Source organism: Arachis hypogaea, chromosome 19 (genome assembly GCF_003086295.3).
Source record: "Arachis hypogaea cultivar Tifrunner chromosome 19, arahy.Tifrunner.gnm2.J5K5, whole genome shotgun sequence".
NCBI lineage: Eukaryota > Viridiplantae > Streptophyta > Magnoliopsida > Fabales > Fabaceae > Arachis > Arachis hypogaea.
Genome location: NC_092054.1, coordinates 147,013,115 through 147,035,033, shown reverse-complemented (window position 1 = coordinate 147,035,033; position 21,919 = coordinate 147,013,115). Strand labels below are relative to the sequence as shown.

At 33.3% G+C, this 21,919-nt stretch overlaps 1 protein-coding gene across 1 annotated transcript; it reads right to left on the bottom strand.

Moving 5' to 3' along the window:
• Positions 1 to 19,052: 19,052 nt before the first annotated feature.
• On the bottom strand, positions 19,053 to 20,599 carry LOC112777685 (uncharacterized). Its single transcript, XM_072228586.1, has 3 exons — positions 19,318 to 20,599; positions 19,110 to 19,214; positions 19,053 to 19,057 (listed from the first exon to the last, which is right to left on the bottom strand). The coding sequence occupies exons 1-3, from the start codon at positions 20,597 to 20,599 to the stop codon at positions 19,053 to 19,055; spliced, it is 1,392 nt and encodes a 463-aa protein (XP_072084687.1).
• Between the last annotated feature and the right edge of the window lie 1,320 nt (positions 20,600 to 21,919).

Genomic DNA, 21,919 nt, shown 5'->3' with positions numbered 1-21,919 from the left:
ATTGGAGTCTCATTTTGGGTTGCATTGAGATTGAATTCTTGTCTAAGGAATCCTCTTTCTTTTTCTTAACAATGCTATTTCATTTTCATATATAATAACATTAGATAATACTTTGATTTCATTTTATTTTTATCAATAAATCTGATGCATGTATTATAATTTATAAATCATCATAAACGACAACTTTTTAAGTGAAGATTACTTGTCACAAGAAATATAAATAAACACCTATTAATATATTAATGATTCTCGCTGCACCAAATTAAATGGATAGCTATACTTATTTTACTACTTTTTTCTTTTAAGTGTCTTTATTGAATAAAATTATGACATTTATTTATATAATTTTTTTACCGTCAGAAATTTAAGTAGTGTTTCAATGGTAAAATTACAATCTATATCTCTCACTTTTTCTTATTTTTTAATTCTCCGTGACCCTAATCGTTGTTGAGATGAGAAGGTAACAATGCACTTTTTACCATCATTCGTATTTTTGCTGTTCACCGTCTGGAATTGTTCAGCGTTTACCATTTACATTTGCTCGGCGTTCATCGTTCGTGTTTATTCGTTGTTCATTGTTCGAGTTTGCATTCGCGTTCATCTGGAAGTCACATTGTTCTGCTTCAAACTCTGTTGCGACCAATCCACGCACTCCACCTAGCCGTCGAACTGGTCTCCTTCGTCACCGCCGTGAGTTTCCTAAACCCGCCACCAAACAATACACGCACAAACTACTAGAAAAGTACTTATTACATATGGATATTTCCTACAAATTTTATCTCACGGAAATATAGACAGATTTTGGGAGGAAATTTTCGTCAGAAACAAAGAAAAATGAATTAGCATGAATTACAAATGGAAAAGAGGATCTGTCGATAATTCTGTCAAAAAAATTAGTATTTTTTCATGGAAAATAATTACCGACATAAAATTTGTCTGTATTTAAATGAGCATTTTATCAAATTATTATAGACAAAAAATCTCTCTGTAATTTAAAATTTTCCATCAAAAGATATTGACTTAAACCTAACTTAACCCCACTCTCTCAAGCTCCATTCACACTCCACACAAATAAAACACAAGCTTTTTCCTCTCTCCGTCGCACGAGCTGCTTCTTCTCTCTGTCACACGAGCTTCTTTCGCCACTACTACTGCTGCCACCGCTGCTCGCATCGCACGATATCTCTCTGTCATCCCTTGCGTCGCACAAGCTTCCTCTACCGCCGCTCTCATTGTGTCTACTCCCTTCGTTGCCATCGTCGCAGAGCTCTCTCCGCCGCCGCTCTCATCGCATCTGCTCCCTTCGTGAATTTCAAGTATACTCTGATTTTGTGATTTTGTTGCTTATGGCTCAATTTTTCTGTGCCAATTTTAGGTTTATCAATTTATCTTCACAGTTTCTATCTTCTTATTACTGTTGATGCTGATTGAGCTTGTTGTAGTTGTAGTGATGAAAGAGGTTTATCTTCACATGCTGGTATCTCGAAACAAATGGTAATTTTTCCCTTTCTATTCTCTTTTTTCTGTTTAAATGTTTCTAATTTTCAGCTTAGGGATTCGATCACCTGTTCTGAGCTTGTTCCACGATTCTACTCTATTTGTGATATTTTTGTGTGTGGATAAATGCATTTGCTTTAGTTTGAAATGAAAAATATTTTATCTCAATTTGAGCTTGAACTATTTATATCGAGCTATTACGTGTATAATTCTTGCTGTAGTTCTTAGTTTTTTAGTTGCTACTCTGAATTCTTAGCTCAGTTTACTTACTTGAAATTTATTGCAATTCCCTAGTATATGAATTTGTGAATTTTAGTTGTATATAAATTTACTTATATTTAGTTAATTTACTTTTAATTCATTCAAGGGAGAAATTTCATTGCTCCTTGCAAATGCTAAGGTACATCAAAATATGTACATCGAAAGTGTTTGGATCACTGGCGTGTGGTTAAAGTATGGATGTTGTGTATATTTTAGTTTGAAAGATTTGTATACTATCGCAATATCAATCTATATACTGTTTGCATAGGGTAACAACTATATGGTTCATAAGTGATGAATATGATTATTAGTTAATGGTTGTCAACTTATATGTGACAATGAGTAGATGCCACTTTTGTTGATATTCATATTTTTTTTCTATCTATTGTTATTAAGCTAGAGCAATTTTAATCTATAATGTAGTTTGAATTACTCTATTAAGGAATGCATGTGTATGGTGTAACAGAAGAGCATTGAGCGTAATCAATCAGAATCTAGTGTAAGGTCGACCTTATCTTTGTGTTGTTAACAAGAGACCTTTGCCATTATCAATTAATCTTATTTTACTTTACTTTTTGTTTTGGATAGAAATATTAATTTCATAGGACTTCTATGGTAATTATGTTAAAATCTTAAATGCCCTCAACTAGGTGAATATATTTGTGTTTAGATTTTATTTTGACGTGGTGTCAAATGTTAAATTTTTATTTTTAGGTGATTTTGATACTTTTATGTTACCTTGCTTTTAATGGAACTAATTTGTTTCACATAATTCTTTATTTATTTATTTTCTCCATTTCTTTGAATTTGAATGTTTGGAAGTCTGGTAGCGGAAGAAGGAAAGATGAAAAAGAGAAGCATGAACCAAAAGCAGGACAACGATGTATATGCACGTTATTTCATAAGGAATTCCATGTTTGATATCTTATTTCTATATCAACGATGTATGTTTGATATCTTATTTCTATATTTCATGAAGTTTTTATACTTTGAAAAGTCCCTTCTTTTTACCCCAAATTCTATAGGATCGGTTCCTTGAAAAAGGCCACTTGGTATATCTTTTATAAATGCCATTTATAGACTTGAAGTTTGGTGCTTTAAATTTTCTTTTTATCATTATCTCCACACAATTTTGATAATTTAATTATAAAAGTAAGCCCTTTTTTGTGATAAAGGTACATGCCTATGCCTTTCATTTTGGAGCCTTCTGCTTCTGAGTTCGTCAGGCTTCAAAAACTCTAACACTCGGATTCTGGTAATATAAGCTATTATGATAAGACTAAGTTTGTTGATCATAGTATACCTGTAATTTTACTTATTCTTTTTTTGAGCAGGGATTGTCGAGGTAATTTTGGATAGGCCTAAAAATAAGAATGCCATAGACACCAAATTAATGAGAGGGTTAAAGCATGCATTAGAGTTGATTAATCAAGATTCTTCCACTAATATTGCCATCATCACTAGTTCAGTTCCTTGTGTCTATTGTGCTAGTTTAAGAGTACATTAGTGGTGCAAAATTTATAACTCACAAATTAACCGGCAAGGGTACTGGGTAGTACTAAGTAGTACCTCAAGTGAATGAGGGTCGATCCCACGAGAATTGATGGACTAAGCAACAATGATTGAGTGATTCACTTAGTTAGACAAACAGAAAATGGTGTTTTGAGAGTTTAAAAATATTACAGTAAATTCAGAATATTAGAAAGCAAGCAATAAATTGGTGTGAATAATATGGGAGAAAACAGTTAAGGTGTCAGAGATATCTATCTTCCGGATTGACTTTTCTTACCAACTATTTTAATCATGAAAGATTCAATTCATAGCAAACTATATGTGACTAAACCCTAATTTCTTAGACCTTTTTAGTCTCTTCTAACCTTCATCAGATGCCAATTCCTTGGTCACTTGATTTCAATTAGAGGATTAAGTTCAATTCTAGTTTATGTGCCATAGAAACCCCAATTACCCAAATATAAGAGGATTATATGTCACGTATCCCGTTAAGTCCAGATAATTAGTGATTTAGGAGAATTAGTTTTCAAGCTGTTGTTCAGGTAAATAGCTTTTCCTAGGTTTACAAGAACTCAATTAGAATAACGGTCATACTTCCGTTCCACCCAGATTTATAAGATGAAGAATGAATAATATTATGAATTCTATAATCTTTTTACTTCGGATTAATCCTTGAACACAGCAAAATTTCTTTCAATCTCTTTTCTTTGGTGCTTTGCAACTTGAGCCTAGCCGTGACTTTAAATGCTTTGTCTCAAGCTTTACTTGACACAAAAATACCACAAGCACTTGACTGGAGAACTCTCTTTTGGTTCTGATTTTTCTTTTAGTTACTCCCAGACAGTGGTGCTCAAAGCCTTTGGCATGCTTTGTTAAATACACTTGATCTCGACTCTTAGTGCTCAGTCTCAAGGATTACTTGATACATTTACACCACAAGCATATGACTAGGGAAACAACTCTTTGAGCTTTTAATCATGTCTAACCTCCCTAGTCATTGATGCTCAGAGCCTTGGACCTTGCTTTTATTTTTCTTTTGCTATTTCTTTTGCTTCAAGGATTAAGCTTTTGTTTACTTCAGAGAATTTATAATAGTTCTCTAAATTCTTGTTCCTCATGCATCAACATCCTTTTATTCAAATTAAAATATGCATTATTCATATCATGCATTCAGAATCACAGATAATACCACCACATTTAAGTATATAAGACTATTTTTTAATATAAACTCAATTTCTCATGCAGTACATCACTTCTTTTCTTTTTCTTTTTAGATTCAAGCTCAGTGAGCGGTACATGAGACATCTCTTCAATTAAAAGATAAATAACTGAAATTTCAAAGTAACAGAATTAAACTAGAACCTAGGACTCATAATTACTAAAGATCATGCAGACATTCAAGTAAAATAGCAGAAAACAGGAATATAACATAATAAGAACGGGAGGAAATATAGAATGAAAGGAACTCAACCACCTCAGTTATCCTAGTAGCCGTCTCATTCTTCAGGCTGTGCTTCTCCGTGAAGATAATTTGCCTCCTTTTGGTGCTATTAAAATAAACAGAAAAGCCACAAGTGAAGTGACAATACCAAACTTAAAAGTTTACTTATCCTCAAGTAAAGAAAAACTAAAAACAGGGAGGGATATAAAAAGTGTACGGATGAGTAAAAATAATAATTTTTATAAAAGAAGAAGACAATGATAAAAGGATAAGAGAGGTTAAAATTAATTAATATATATATATATATATATATATATATATATATATATATATATATATATAAAGGGGAAGGGGGGGAGGTCACGGATGGGTATATATATATATATATATATATATATATATATATATATATATATATATATATATATATATATATATATATATATATATATATATATATATATATATATATTAGGGGATGATGGGGTTGGGAATCATATATATAAGCTAGAAAGAATAAATGGGGAAAGGAAAGATATGTTTCAGGAATAGGTTGATTTAGTTTGGAAGAATTAAACACAAAGAAGATGGCGCCTAACTTAGGGAGAACGGCGCCTAACTTTTGGGTGCCCGAATTTTTTGTTCCTGCTGCGTTTAACTTGGTGAAACCCAAGTTAGGCGTGACCTCCCTTTCTCTTTTTTTTTAGATAGAGTGGCTCTTAACTTCAGAATGGCCAAGTTAGGCGCCACCCACCCCGTAAAGAATGCCTCGTACATGCCTCTTGTGGCGCCTAACTTTAGGAAACCAAGTTAGGCGCCACCCTCCCAGTAGCCAATGTCAATTTCGATGCATAGTGTGGCGCCTAACTTCAGAAAGTCAAGTTAGGCGCCACCCTATCCGACTCCAACTCTTCCAGGGTGTTCGAAACTCTGTCTGCTTGTACTTGTTTCTGTTCTAATCACTCTGCATGATCCAAATACACATAAAACAAAGGAAAAATAGTAGAAACTCAAACAAAATTAATAAAATTAAAAATAAAAAAATCAAAATAAAAATCAGACTTAAGGATACGAAAACATCGGGTTGCCTCCCGACAAGCACTTCTTTACTGTCACTAGCTTGACGGTCAGCTCCTCTAAGGAGGAGGACCATAGGGGCTCAGCTCTTCACCCCTCACTGTGAACTTCTTTCCTGTGCTCTCATGGATCAACTCTATATGCTCAAGAGATAGGATCCTGTTCACTGTATGAGGTAGGATTGGGCATGCAGTGAATACCACCTTCATTCTTGAGGAGAAGTCTTCAGTGGGAATCTTCTTATTTCTCAATCCCCTGGGTACTTTCTTCTTTTTGTGAACCTCCTCCTTGGTGGATGATGCATTTCCGACACCAAACTTAGGTTTGATGTCAGGGAGAATTTTGTTGATTGTCACCAAATGAGGTTTGAGCTGCAGATTCTGTTGTGCATCATCAGGGGGTTCTTGAAGGTTTGGATTAATAAGCTCAGTCTGCATGTACCTCTCCTCTTCACCTGCTGAATGCATATCTTTGAAGACATGAAAGATCAGTTGCTCATCATGCACTCTAAGCACTAATTCACCCACTTCTACATCAATTAAAGCTCTCCCAGTAGCTAGGAATGGTCTTTCTAGAATTATAGAGGCATTCTCATCCTCCCCCGTGTCAAGAATCACAAAATTTGCTGGGAGAAAGAACTTGCCTACTTTGACCAAGATATTCCCCACTAATCCATATGCAGGCTTTAAGGATTTGTCTGCCATCTATAATACTATCCTTGTGGGTTGTGCCTCTTGGATTTTCAGCTTCTTCATCATAGATAAGGGCATTAGATTTATGCTTGTACCCAAATCACATAGGGCTTTCTCAAATGTGGTGCTCCCACTGGTACATGAAAATTGAAAGCTCCCTGGATCTGGTATCTTCCTTGGCAAGTTATTCTGAATTATGGCACTACATTCCTTAGTCAAGACCACTGTCTCATCTCCCTTTAAAGGCTTCTTCTTTGACAATAACTCCTTTATGAATTTAACATAGAGAGGCATTTGCGCCAAAACTTCAGCAAAAAAAAAATTGATTTGTAGCTTTCTGAAAACTTCCAAGAACTTTGAAAACTGCTTGTCCTTGGTCTCCTTTTGAAGTCTCTGAGGATATGGCATCTTAGGCTTGTACTCAGGAGCCTTAGACAATGTCGGATGTGTGTCAAGAGTAATTGAAAAAGGGTTGTCTGTACGCCTAGGAGGGGCGTGTATTACTGTGTCTTCAGTCTGCTCTGGAGCTTCTTTTTCAACCAGCTCCTCAGTAACTTGTGCTTCCGTACTTGCCACTTGTCCACTTATCAAGGTGATAGCCTTGCACTCCTCTCTTAGATTTGGAATTGTGTTACCAGGAAGGCTATTAGTAGTTCTCTGATCAATTTCATTAACTTTTGTGGCTAATTGACCCATCTGAATCTCCAAGCTCTTGATTGATGCTCTGGTTTCCTGTATAAAACCCGCCATTAGTTAGTTTGTTTCTTGAGAAAAATGACTGAACGAGTAAGTTTGTTTCTAGCAAATTGACTTTTGTAGCTAAAAAAAGAGCGGAAAAAATTTCCTCGCTAATTTGTCACAAATTAATTAGCTAGTGACAATGTTCTAGCAAATGAGTCACTTAGGGGTTCAATCGAATAAAAGTAAAGTAGCGAGGGATATTATTTTCACTATTCTATCGCAAGTGTTTGATATACAATTAGCGAGAAATAATTGACACACTAGTTCGTCGCTAAATAAACTTTGTGTAAAAAGGCTAATTAGTGAGGAACAATAATGTTACTAGCTAATCCGTCACAAAGATTTGAAATGCATTTTGCGATGGACAACTTCCTAGCTAATTTGTCACCAAAATTTTTATTTTTAGCGAGCAACTAGTTTCTCGCTAATTTGTCACATAATATTGTAAAATTTAAAATTAGGGTAGACAGAAAATAGTCATCGTTAACTCGTCGCAATGTATAAATCATTCAGCTAGGGAAGTGTTCCTTGCTAATTACTCGCTAAAGTAGAAATACAGATATCGAGCACCTAGGACCTAAGTAGCGAGAAATTTGTGACAATTTAACAACTGACACACTTCGTTCGCTGATTTCAAATCGCTGATTAGCGAGCAAAATACATCTGTCGCTAAGTTGTCGTAAATTTAATTTAGCGAGCGACTTGGCAACTACAATCTTGTTGCAAAGCAAAAGCTATATCCTACCTATTTTGTAGCAAATTACTCGCTAATCTCGTTGGAAATCCGTCGCAGAGTTATAACAAATCCAAAGCTAACCGAGAAAATGTTAAAAGTAACTGGTCATAATTGAGTCACTAATCAAAAGCTTATTTAGTGAGGAATTACGACTGCTTAACAACTGATAGACTTTCCTCACTTATTTCATGTTGCTACTAATTTAAATTCATGAAAACTTTGAAGCAAATTTGCCAAGCACGATAATATAATTTGTCACAATTTTGTCATTAATCTAAAACTATTTTAAACAAGAGAATAATTAAAGTCCCAAAGTCATGTGCATTTGACTCTAAAATCAAACTCGTAAAAATAAAATCCTAAGTGACTTAGCTCGATTAACCAGAAAAAATAGCGAATTAAGCTAGTTAACTTCCGGGCCAAACGGATGCCTTTTTTTTTAAATAAGCTAGTATATATATTTTTTTACTTTGTGGATCCAATTTAGAATCCGACTAACCCCTAAAAAAAGTAACACGCACTACAAGAAAATCACCCATTCAGCAATACTTTTTTTAAGCTACATTTAAAAAGCGTAACCTGTTCATAAAATAGGCTACGCTTTTCTTTGTGTTTCCCTTTGATAAGAGAATATGAAACACAATAATGGAATCACTTGAAAAGTGTCTCCTTAGATATTAAAATGATCACTTATAAAGCGTATCCTTATCTTAATATTTATGGATACACTTTTCTAACCAAAAAGAACGCTTTTGAAGAGTAACCTAGGCTGCGTTTATTTATAGGCACGAGATATTGAGACAGGGACATTGAGACACAAAGTCGTGTTTGACAGATGAGATATAGACAAAGATATTGTGTCTAGAGACACTGAATTAGTGTATTTTGTTTCCATCCTGACAGGAAGAATACATAAACACTAATAAGAGACAACTTATTCAATTCTTTTATTATTCTTATTAATTTTTCCTAATTATATTTTCTTATTGTTCTATTTTTCTTCCCAGATTTTTTAATGAAAAAATAGAATAAATTAGACTTTCATAAATTGTTCTAATTTATCACCAAATAAAATATAAGAACATTAATTTTTGTGTCTGTCATTTGTGTTTTGTTTTCATTGTCTTATCTTGTCTAGTTCTCAGAACCAAATGCAATCTTAGAGTCAGTTTGGATTGACTTCTGAAAAAAAATACTTATTTTCCTACAACATTTAATTTATCTATCGCAACATATACTGCAAATAACACTTAAAAAATGTTGTCTAAATCAATTAAAGACAACACTTAATATTTGTTACACAAAAATAAAGCTCTTGCAACTCTTTTTTAACAACATACCATAAATGTTTCTTTTGATCAATTAAAGTACATGTAAGAAGTATTGTTTTTGTAAATTAAACAAGCAACATTTGTGATATTTGTATATCACACTTTATAAGTGTTGTTCTTAAATTTTTAATAAGCTTCCCGTTATAAATGTTGCCAAAAATAAATTAAAATTTTTCCCTAACAATTTTGACTTTCCCTCCAAATATTTTAACAAAAATTACTTTTTTTCTTTCTTTAACTTAGCACAAATACATCTTTATAGTTTACATGTTATTTACTAATTCAAATCCTTATTGAGTTCAAAACAAAATCCAAGCCTTATTTTCAATTAGAAACCCTAACCCCAACCCATTTCAAAATTTCATTGCGCGATTTACTCTTCTGCCTTTGCAGTCCTCGTTGCTGCTCTTGATTTTCTCATCGTTGCTTGTCAAGTTGTGTTCCTCTCTGCTCGTAGCGCCATCATTCTCATCGCTACTCGCGTGCCATCGTGCTCATCGCTGCTCGCGGACCATCGTTCATCGCTGCTCTGCATTTTGAGCTTCTAAATTTTTCTTTGCTCGATTCCAATTTACTTGCCTTCTTCTACTTGCGGCATTTTGCGTCGCCCCCAGCTGGATGCTGATATGCTCCATTCCCCCGTGGTGCTCATGCTCTTTCCATCACAGATAGGCTCCTTCTTTTACTCTGCTTTGTTATGGCTGAAGTTGATGTGAAATTCTGGTAATGAATTTTTTTCTTCTTTGATGAGAAATTACTGCTTAATTAATTATGATCCTATAAAATCACTGCAATATTTTATTGTTATTATGTATTCGTCGGCCTGTGCTTTAATCACTAAATGATGTCAATTTTAGGGCTTGGAAATTAATTATTGTTGGTGGAATCTCAATTTAGAGAACTTAACATTGGATTCATAGTTATTGTAGGTGTTGGAGTTGGCTGAGAATGCTTCTAGTTCAATCAATTTACTGCTAGGTTTTTCACAATGCTTCCAATTACCTGCACTTTTTCTTTTTCTCTACCTAACTAAACTTACTTCTTCAGAGAGGAGGAAGAGGTTGATAGATTCAGCAAAGTTCAAGAGAGTTTCTTTACAAGTTCTTCAACTCTCAATATACTTGAATTCATGTTAGTGGTCAAAAACTATTATACTTAGAACTTTCATGAAAATAAAGCAATTAGTGATGTATTGTGTGCAGTAGAGATTCTTTTTCTCTCCATTTCTTACATTGATAAATTTCTATCTGTAAACTTTGCTTCTCCATGCTCAGTGTTTTAGTTTATCGATGTTTCTTCCATTGCATGCTATTGCATCGTAGGCATTCATTCAATGCCTTTCTTTATGATATATCTTATCAAACTTCATAATTCTAATTAATTAATTAATTATTGCTTTTTCACTTCTCAATGTTCAGGAAGTATGAGAAAATTAATCCTCAAATGTGCAGAAATTCTGCTACATCACTGAAGATACATACATGAAATCAGAGGTAAATTTTAAAAAATAAATGTGCTTTGTTAATTCTTCTTGCTTCAATTTGGTAGATCTTGTTGCTTGTTGCATTTTAAAGCTCTGTTAAATGTGATTTAGTGCTAGATGCACTGCATATGAGAATGAGGTTTGGTATATACATCTCATTTTTTTATATATTAGTTTTCTTTTCTTAAATTATGTTTATCCATGATCTGATGTTTATTATATGTAGTTGAAATAAGATGCTTCCTTAAGTGTAACCTATTGATTAGTTTGAATCTCTAGACTACTTAGAATATTTTTATTTATTTATTTATTTTGTTGCATTTCCATGATTTAACCGTTAATCTTTATATTTGATGAAAATAATTTTGAACCTCGATCTTACACAGCTTACTGGATATGAAGGTAATCTCTCTTTGAAGAAAAGTCCATATTGGATGGCTCCAGAGGTATCTTATTCTTATTCTTATTATACATTAATCTCTGATACCTTAATCCATTCCTCTGTAATTTATTGACAATCTAATCAATTCTGTGGTAGCTTATGCAGACTAATATGCATTAGGATAACAACCTAGAGCTGCTGATTGATTATTTTGCAATGTTTATTCATGCATGCTAGCTAGCATGTCTTCGAAGTTCTGAGTTACTATTTTTTCTTCTTCTTTTGTAGTTTAACGTTAATTATTACTATTAATATTTTTATTTTTATTTTTAATAAAAGAAAGAATGTTTGCTATGTTTTGCAATGCTCTTGTCTCTGATTATTAAAATCTTGTAGGGTCAATGCTGTCTCTAAGAAACATTTTCCAGAAGGAGGCTTGATCCGGCACATAAAGTCCTCCACTGTTGAAGAATTTTCTTGCTTCTTCACATAATCATTTTCAACCATCAAAAGCTTAGGGAACTCAATGTTATTATTTGCTTAACCACTAAACAGAGGTAGGAAAAAACAAATGAATGAACACTATTCATGTCTTGCAATTTTCAATTTGAAAAATAAAAAAGCAATTATGGAAATTAAAGATTTGAGCTGAGGCTTACATATCTGTAATTTAGGGTTGATTTTGATTTTCTAGGGAGTAAAGCAATGGCCTCTCCTTGGGATCATATGGGGAAATTACAAATGTGGCTCAGTTAACTGGTCTAGATGCAGTTCGTTTGATTGGGTTGATTGTGAAAACGGCGAGCACGGCGAGGATGCATAAGAACTGCAGGCAATTTGCACAGCATCTCAAGTTGATTGGAAACTTGTTAGAGTAGCTGAAGATCTCGGAGCTGAAGAGTACCCTGAGACAAGGGAGCCATTGGAGAAGATTGAGGATGCATAAGTCATGTATTTCATCCAGAGGACTTATTTAATTATCGTTTCATATTTTGATATGTGAATTAGAAATTATTACATAATAGTATATTTGAAATATTTTAATTTGATAACATTAGAATAGCTTTGGTTTAGCAACAAAATTCCTACAAATTTGATTAAGAATTTTCAAAGATTAGCTATAGATTTGCTACAAAATGTGACAGATTTGTGATCATATTAGCAGACAACTTGCGACGAATTAGATTCGGAAAAATTCCTTGCTAATTAGCATCAACTAAGCATTCTATTTTGTCTACGAAGTTAGCTTGGATTTAGTGATGATTCTACTGCAGTAGAGTTTGTCGCTAATTAGCGACTACTTTTTAGTCTATTTCTTCTATGAAATCAACTTTTACTTTAGTGATGGATTTGCAACTATCTATTCGGTAGCTAAAAAACTTTCCGATGAATTAGCGACTATTGTGTTTGCCTCACTGATCTGCTACTTGTAATTAGCGAGGAAAGCATTAGTTGCTAGGTGGTAGCTAATCTGTCACAAATTATATTTTGCGTCAGATTAGCAATGATCTTACAAATATTTTTGTTGTAGCTAATCGGCCATATTCTTGTAGTGTGAATCAAAACATTTGGTTGTATGGTGCTCAATATTTTCTGTTTTCCTTGAGGTTTTGAAGCCTGCATCAATTTGTTGAAATTATTATGATGAAATAACATGCTTCATATCATTGGCTTGTATTTTATACTGTGATCACATGCAATCTGTAAAACCTAGATCTCTTTTCCAGAGTTATTTCTGGGAAATCAAAACTAGTGAAGGTGGATATGGTCTACATGAGCTACTGAAATATCAAAAAAGTGTTCTCAGTGGTATGTTCCTTCAAACTCTTTTTTTTCTTGTAGCGTACACTTTCTAGCACAACTCCTGAGGGAATTTCATGTTTTAGAGAAAGCTAAAGTGGATATATATTTTCTCCATAGTCTATTTAGAATAAGATGCTTGGGTATCTATTCATTTGTTTGCTAATCTGGACTTACAGGCCCCTCAAATACTAATTGATATATGTAAGTATTATTTCAGAGGAATTTTCTATACTGTATTTGTGGCCTTCATATTTGGTTGACCCTGTCTAATTGTTTTTCAATATTCAAGTAATGCTTGGGTCTGGAAATCCTGTACACTCTGATTCCTTTGATATCCCCTATATTAGTAGAGACCTCTTAAATTTCAACTTATGTATTTTCGTTGTCTTTTAACATTTGATATATGTTCTAGTTTCTAAATACAGTTGTGGATTTGCTAACTCGTGTTTTTAAATTGAACAGAAATTTCTTGAGCACAACTTTCTCTTGGAGAAGTTATCTCATGTGGCTCTAGTATATGTTATCAATGAAGAGAGTGAGCCGCCGTTCTTCACTCGCTTCTTTAAATGGGATTCTAGAAAATCTGCAATAAGTTTCTCAATGCAATTACCTAATATGACTTCAAACAGTTTTTAAATTCTGACTATTGTTCTTTCCTTTTCTTACCTTGTAGATGTTGAAAAATTCATTTCAGAGGAAGCTTACAATAGTGAAAAATGGGGGTGCTCCACTTCTGGATGTAAGGCTTGAAATTCCATCAGGATTCGTCACAAGAAAGTGGTTTTCTTTGACAATTTTATGAGGCACTGTGGTTTGGTTACTAATGAACCCGTTTTTTATATTGGGTTGGGTCATTTTGATGTGAATAATGATGATGATGATGACGATGATAGTGCATCATCAGAAAATGGTATCTTGATCAACAAGAAGAATTTGTATGATTCTGACACTCTTTCATGATGTATTCTTTACTCAAATTAGCATACTTTGTCAATTAATCATGAGTCCTTTTATTCTTGAATGCTAATTAGATATGATGTAATGAATATTATGTTTGTCTATGTGATTTTTGGCTTTCTTTTTTTTAATTCATAGTGTGTTTGATAGAGTAAATTTAGAAAACAAACCTAAATTATTCATTTTGCAATGAAAAAATCTAAAAAAAAATTATGTTTTATCTTACTGACAGATTTACAGACAGAAAATCCATCTGTATTAAGAGTTGTGAATGCTTTTTCAAGCTCTAATTATCGACAGAAAATTTGTAAAAAATTTTGACTTTAGTTACCAACGGAGAATCTGTTAGAAAATCTAATGTTTTAAGCAAAATGGATGGGATGATTACCGAGGAAAAATCTGTCGGTAACAGAGACAAATTTGTCGTTAAATTACCGACGGAAAATCTGTCAGAAAATCTGACATTTTAGGGAAATAGAGAGGAAGATTACCGAGAAAAAATCTGTCAGTAAAAGCAAAAGATTTGTCGGTAAATTACCGATGGAAAAAAATCTATCAGTAAATAACTTTTGACGAGGCTTTTATAGAGGGACAAAATCCTCGATAATTTCGTCGGTAACCAAAAATTCGTCTGTAATAAAGACCAAATCTATCTATAAATCTATCTGTAATAAATAATTTTCTAATTGTGATATAACACCAATACTCTTTTTTAAACTCTAACTTTTGATTTCTACTCTAATACGTAACTATTTGATTTGATAGAGATTTGAATTTTTTCATAGATTGAATTAAAGTATACAATTATTATGTTCTCTCTATCACATTGAAATTAAGTTTTAAATTCTCTTATTTCATTTTAATTTTACCGCATTCAACATGTTTAATGACATGCGCTTCAACCAAATTTTCGATTGGTTTTATCATTTCTAATTTTTAGAAACTTTGTAAGTTAATTGCATGTGAAATTAGAATAATTAGATCTTAGTAATTAAGAAATTTTAGCTGCACAAATAATATATTTATAGAAAATATATTAGCATGATGATTCTACTTGCATTAGTTTGATTCCATTTTGTGCCATGGGTGTGTATTTTTTAGCAGTTCAATTTACTAATTTTTTTTATTATTTATCCTTAATAATATGCTCTTCACAATAATTTTTGCATTAAATAGCAACTTTTATGATTAAACTTTTCGTATTAAATAGCATCAATAGAAGTACTTATGTCAAAAAAATAAAAATCAGGAGACATCAATATAAGTCATATTAGTGTTTTTTTTTTTTTTAATTTTGAGAGTAATATAAATCAAATTAGTGTTGATTTTTTTTTTTTTTTTTGGGTCGCGGTGTTGATAGTTTTAAGAGAGATTTTCTTCTTTTATTTTTGGGTCTGAGTTTTATTGGATTGGCTTTTTAAGTGTTCTTATAACAGCTTTTTTTTAAGTGTTCTTATAAGGGCTTATTTCACAACAATCAATCTAAATTGAGTCCACATCTTTTTCAGGTCTAGAAAACAAAGGCAACATCTGCTTTTGGTACATTGTGACTCAAACCCAAGGTATGGGAAATAGAGGAAGACAAACCCAGAATCAGTTAACAAAAAATAAAACCCACAACATTCTTACATACTTAGCAACTCAACCAATTTGGTTTGGTCTAGTAGTTAGCTAATTAGTCCGCTTAAACAAGTATTAGAGGTTCGAATCCTGCCTTAAGCATACAACATTAGCCAATGACAAACCCTTAAATGGAGTTCCAATCAAAATTAAACTCATAAAATAATTATATGTTTAATCAATTCAGCACATAGTTAAAATTTGGATAAAAATACATGTTTGAAGAACACTAAATATATTTTAAAATTATATAATTATTTCACAAGTTTTATAATACAATTTGAATGAAAATAATATAATAAATTAATTATTTAAAGTTTAACTCAAATGTGATATTCTACATTCAAATAAAAAATGTAAAAAAAAATTCTTATATTAAATATGCATACAATTAGACTTATTATTCAATGATATATAAGAAATAATCATTTATCTTCCAATTGTCTATCTATAAAACGTTATTTATATTAGATATTGATTATTATTATTATTAAGTGATATCTTTCAAATAAAAATTAACAGTGAACTAAATGTAATTTTGGGATGCATAATGCTGTAGGTCAGTTGGACCTCCTAATAGCCATGAATTGGGTAGGGTGGGATTTAAATTTTAAACTATATTCCAATTGTATTTGCCTATTTAAACTCTCCAATTTAAATTTTATCCGTATTATAAATCTCTTAATTCAACTTTATTCGATCTTACTTGTAAAAATAAATTTATTTTTATTTAAATACAATATTTAATCCCTTTACATTTCATAACAAAAAAGATTATTTATATACGATTAGTAAATTGAATTACTAATTTAATCATATTAAGTATTGGACAAATGACTTATATAAACTAAATGCATGAAAAATTTATGTATATCACCCAAATTAAATGATGGTACGCAAATCTCCTAAAAAGCATTACTATGTAAATCGAATTAGTATAATTAGAACTATAAAATCTAGTAGTAATTTTAATTAGATAGAATAGATTTATTAGAAAAGTCGAAATACACGTAAATCGAATTAATCCATTTCGATTTTAGCATGTACCAAGTAAATCGATACAGGTAGCACAGATTTATTATGCAACACACCCGGTTTCTAAATCCTCTAATAATTCGAATTAAACTAGTTCGAATTAGCTCATGGTTTGGTGCCAATACTAATTCGAAATAGGTGGTTTCGATTTACACAATGGTAAATCTATCCAACATGTTTCGATTTATACACGAATGAGTGGTCAATGTAAATCTACTTGACCTGTTTTGATTTACATGCACTTTGCCTATATATATAATTCGAATTCACTTCATTCGAATTACATTTCACCACCCATACTCTACTAAATCCAGAGAAAGCGACGCAGCCTATCAACATGGAAGACAACCCAAATTGAATCTACTACTTAGATGGAGTCGCACATATCGCTAGTAGCCTGCATGAGGAGGTTAGTAAAATAAAATATTTATTTAAATTTCATTTTATTTTCTATAAGAAATAAACTATTTGATAGTTTTGTTTAAATCGGTTAGATCTTGTTTATTAACATGATTAGAATGTATAAACTTCAAGTAGTAGTTAGAGGTTTGATTTAGGGATCACAATGTGTTAGAAGTCATTTATTGATATTAAACTGTTTAGAACATGAATATTGTAATTGATAGAATCTATAAATCTCGAACAGAGGTAATAGTATTGATAGAAGGATGGTAATGTGTTAGAGTATATAAATAAAAAATGCATGTTGGATAAAGAATTCTGAGAGTTTAATAGATATATGGTTAAAGTTAATCTACAATAAAAATTATCCGTTTTAGATAATTTATTTTTTGTAGAGTTTTGTGATTGTAAGAGTATTTTTTAATGTGATGCAGCCCCACCGCTGCATCTCGCATATGAGGAGGCAGCATGGTATGCCGTTAGACGATAGGATCATACCGTACGTTCAGATGACTAGCCTGGCCCATCTCACAAGGCTCAATGATCACTGGTTTAAGTTGGATAAGCCGTTAGTCAGTGTATTTGTGGAGAGATGGCGTCCAGAGACTCGTACCTTTCATCTCTTTTGATTTAGTAGTTTGTTGTATTTTTCTTGAGTTAATTTAAGCTTGTTATTTGGGACGTAAGTTTGGTACTCGTGGTGTTTGGTATTTAAGTTTGATACTCGTATTGTATGGTATTTAAGTTTGGTACTCGAACTATATGTTATTTTAATTTATGACTGGTGTTATATGTTATTTAAGTTGGCCCTCGTGTTGTGTGTTACTTTAGTTTGGTACTCACTTTGTATGTTATTTAGATTTAAGAACCATGTTATTTAAGGAGGATGTTGTATGTTTTGACGCTCAACACGGCCTCCTCTTTATCCTGAAATTGTTGATCAATTTGGAACTCAGCTAGTCCTCCTGTATCCTGTGTGTCTTTGGCCCCAAATCCGACAGGCATGGCAGGGTCCCCTTACTATCTCATGGTATCCAGGTCCAAAGTTGAAAAGTGCGGTGGGTATTGCAGTGTTCCTGAACTAGCTGCTCCACCACCCCCAGTTGGAGTATTCCTCTCATCCTCATCATCGCTATCATCGGCAATTGTGGCAGTCTCCACATCATCATCGTCCTTATCCTGAAATACATCTTCCACACCATTCGGTGCTCCACCTTGCCAGAATTCTGAGACCACATCATCAATGCCGGCCACCGCAAATGCGGCATCAACTACGGGCACAGTATCAACCCGTTTTCTGTCACGAGTGCGGTTTAAACAAGGTTCAGAAAACCGGACCAGTCATCAAACCGCTCTAGTCACTGGTTCACTAGTTCACTGGTCTAACCGGTTCAACCGGTGGTTCAACCGAAAAAACTGTTTTAGAGTAGAATAATAAATAAATTATAAATACACATCCTAAAATATAATTATAGTCTGATATAAATCTTAAAATATCTTCGAAATTTAAAACACTACATAAAATATCATCAACCAAATACACATCCTAACATCATGGTTTATCAATAATCAAAATCCGCAAGAACTTGTTGCAAATCTGCTTCGGTGGGATGATCTTCACCTTCATTCCCACCCTGATCAGCAGAAGAAAGAGATGCAGCATAAAGACCACTACTACCACCGCCACTTGGATATAAATCAGCATCAATTTCACCTAATAAAATAGAAATGTTATCATTATATTATAAACTAACAACATTCTAATAAATCATTAGAAACTAAATATACTATACTCACGCAATAAGTCATCCACATTACTAGGAAGATCAGGCTCTTTCTCTACAACCTCTTCAGTCACCCAGAAGTCAACTTGACTGATACTTTCATAATCAATTGGATCATGCTGTGTCTTTTGCTTTCTTTTTTCTTTTTCCTTCCTAAAAGGTTAAATACAATATATGGAGATTTAATAATTTACAAATTTATTATGATAAAGATTACAAATGAAACAATATAGTATTTCATGAAACATATATTACCTGGATTTAAGACGCAAATTATAGGTAACATAAATAATGTCATTCAGTCTATCATGCTCCAATCTATTTCTTCTTTTTGTATGAATCTGGTCAAAAAGGCTCCAATTTCTCTCATACCCAGAAGAAGCAGATGCTTGGCTAAGAATGCGAACAGCTATCTTTTGTAGATATGGAGCAGAGCCTTCGAATAACCTCCACCATTCATCTACCAATTATAAAACCATAACATATTATAAGATATTAATTAAGAACATAGGAGCTCAAAATAAGTTACTATTGATTAAACAAATATTCAACCATATTCTTACCAGGCTTAAGTTCAGATGCAGCTGGAATAACTTCTTGTCTGTCAAAACTTTCCTTCCGATCTCTATATAAATGTATTTCTTTCATTGCCTGAACTGAATCCAAATTGTTACACTTGCAATACAAGGTAACAAGATCAAGCAAACCTCGCATAACATCAGGTGCTTCTTTATAATTTTCATTAAAAAAGAATTTAGGATTCAGGAAGTAAGCTGCCGCATGAAGATCTTTCTTCAAATGCTTGTCCCATCTTGAGTTGATAATATCTGTGTACGGCTGATATGCAGTCTTGGATTGCCTAAACATCCCCTTAATTGCATCTTCTGCCCTTAGCATTCCTTCATAAACATATCCCAAAGATGGGGGGTCATCAGCATCAACAACCCTCAGCAAGTAAATCAGAGGGCTCACAAGTTTACATACAGTAAAGCAATCGTCCCAAAATTTGGCATCCAGAATAATAGCACTCACAGCTCTACCAGTAGCACTCCTTCCTAATTTGTGATCAGTGAAAATTGAATCTACAACCAATTGTTGCAACTCCTTTTTACAGTCAAAGATGCTCTTCAATGTAATAAACACAGTTGCAAACCGGGTTGCACCAGGACGTACAATTTCTCTCCACTTAGGTCTTTCTCTTAGCCAAGATAAGAAAACCGTATGATTGTACACAAATACTGTGATCTTTGAAGCACGAGTTGCAAGGTTAGAAATATGCGCCATGCTGCTTATATCTTTTAAAATAAGATTAAGGCAATGAGCAGCACATGGTGACCAATAGATATTATCATATTTTCTATTGATAAGCCTACCAGCAGCAACATAATTGGCCGCATTGTCAGTCACAACATGCACAATATTATTTAGGCCAATCCATTCAATCACCTCAGAAAACAAAGTACACAAGTGTGAAGCATTTTTTACCATACTGGAAGCATCTACTGATTTCACAAAGCACAAACCTTTAGAACAATACACCAAGAAATTGATTAACGTTCTTTGTCTTTGATCTGTCCAACCATCAGCCATGAGGATACATCCAGTTTCCTTCCATGCACTCCTATAACTATCAACTAGCATTTGACTTTCTCTTTTAAGATCAGCCAACAAATGAACCCTTAACTTATCATAAGAAGGCCCCTTGTAACCAGGTCCAATACCAGCAACACCATCCAACATATCTTGGAAATATGGCGACATCACAGCATTAAATGGAATTTTACAATCCAAAAGCCACCGAGTAAATCGTTTATCAACCTCGTGTATCGCCTCTTTGTTTTGCATAACACTTTTAATACTTGGTTGAGCTCATGGAGTTGTTCTTGGTGCAAACATAGGAGGAATGACTTTGGCTTTTTTCTTTGGATCGCCTCCAACTCCTTGCTGACTCGAGGTACGCTGCTGTTCCTGTTCTTCTTGAGCTATTGCCTCATCAATTGCATCTTCTACCTCATCACCACCCTCTTCACCAAAACTTACTTTTCTTTTCTTTTTGCTGGCCTGAATATCTTTCAACAAACTTTCCATCTGTTTTTCCACATCATATGGAACTTTAGGACATTTTTTCACGTCTCCAGTAATCTTTGCTAGATGTTTCTTCATCCTGTGAATTCCACCTCCATTGAAAACTTGTAGACAAAATAAACATTGATATTGTGGTTTTCCATTCACGTGTTGTAGAGCAACATATTTCCAAGCTAAATTTGTTTTTCCCCTAAGGTTAGAAGAACCTTGTGAATGACTATCGTTAGCACTACGGGAATTAGGATTAGCAGCATCATTCGGAATAGGAGTATCGGCAGGCATGTTATTATTCACAGAAGCATTGTTATCAGCAGTTGCTTCTTGATTAATACTATCTTCCATAACTGAAATTAATAAAACATGTATGAAATTAAACAACACAACACAACACAACACAACACAATGAACATACACAGAAATTGAACAGTTCACAGATGGAGTTCCAGAAATTGAACAGTTCACAGAGCAAGTGCACAGAGCAAGTTCACAGAAATTGAACAGTTCACAAATGAAGTTGAGCTGAAAATAGAAGACCAGCCAGCTTAACATTCAGATTTTTTATTTTTTATGCTTAGCAGCAAACAGAAATTGAGCCGAGGACCAAACACAAATTGACCAACAAATAGAAATTGTGCAACAAAGAGGAATTAAGCTGCAAAATAGAGCAGAAATTGAGCAGAGGACCAAACACAAATTGACCAAACACAGCCACTTACTTTTCAGATTATTAATTTCTTATGCTAATTGCTAACCAACAAACAGTCAATAAGAAATTGAGCAGAGGAACGAAGTTCACAGAAAATGCACAGTTCACAAAGAGCAAGTTCACAGGAATTGAAATCAGAAAATGTAGAGAGCAAGTTCACAAAAATTGAACAGTTCAGTAGTTCACAAATGAAGTTCACAGAAAATTAAGCCGAGGTCTAAGTTCAGTTCACATTGAGGACAAAGAGAAAGAGAACATGAGCAGAGGTCTAAGTTCAGTTCAGTTCACAGAAAATTAAACTGAGGGCTAAGTGCACAGAAATTGAACAGTTCACATCGATGGAAGAACATGAGCAGAGGCGAAGGACAAAGAGA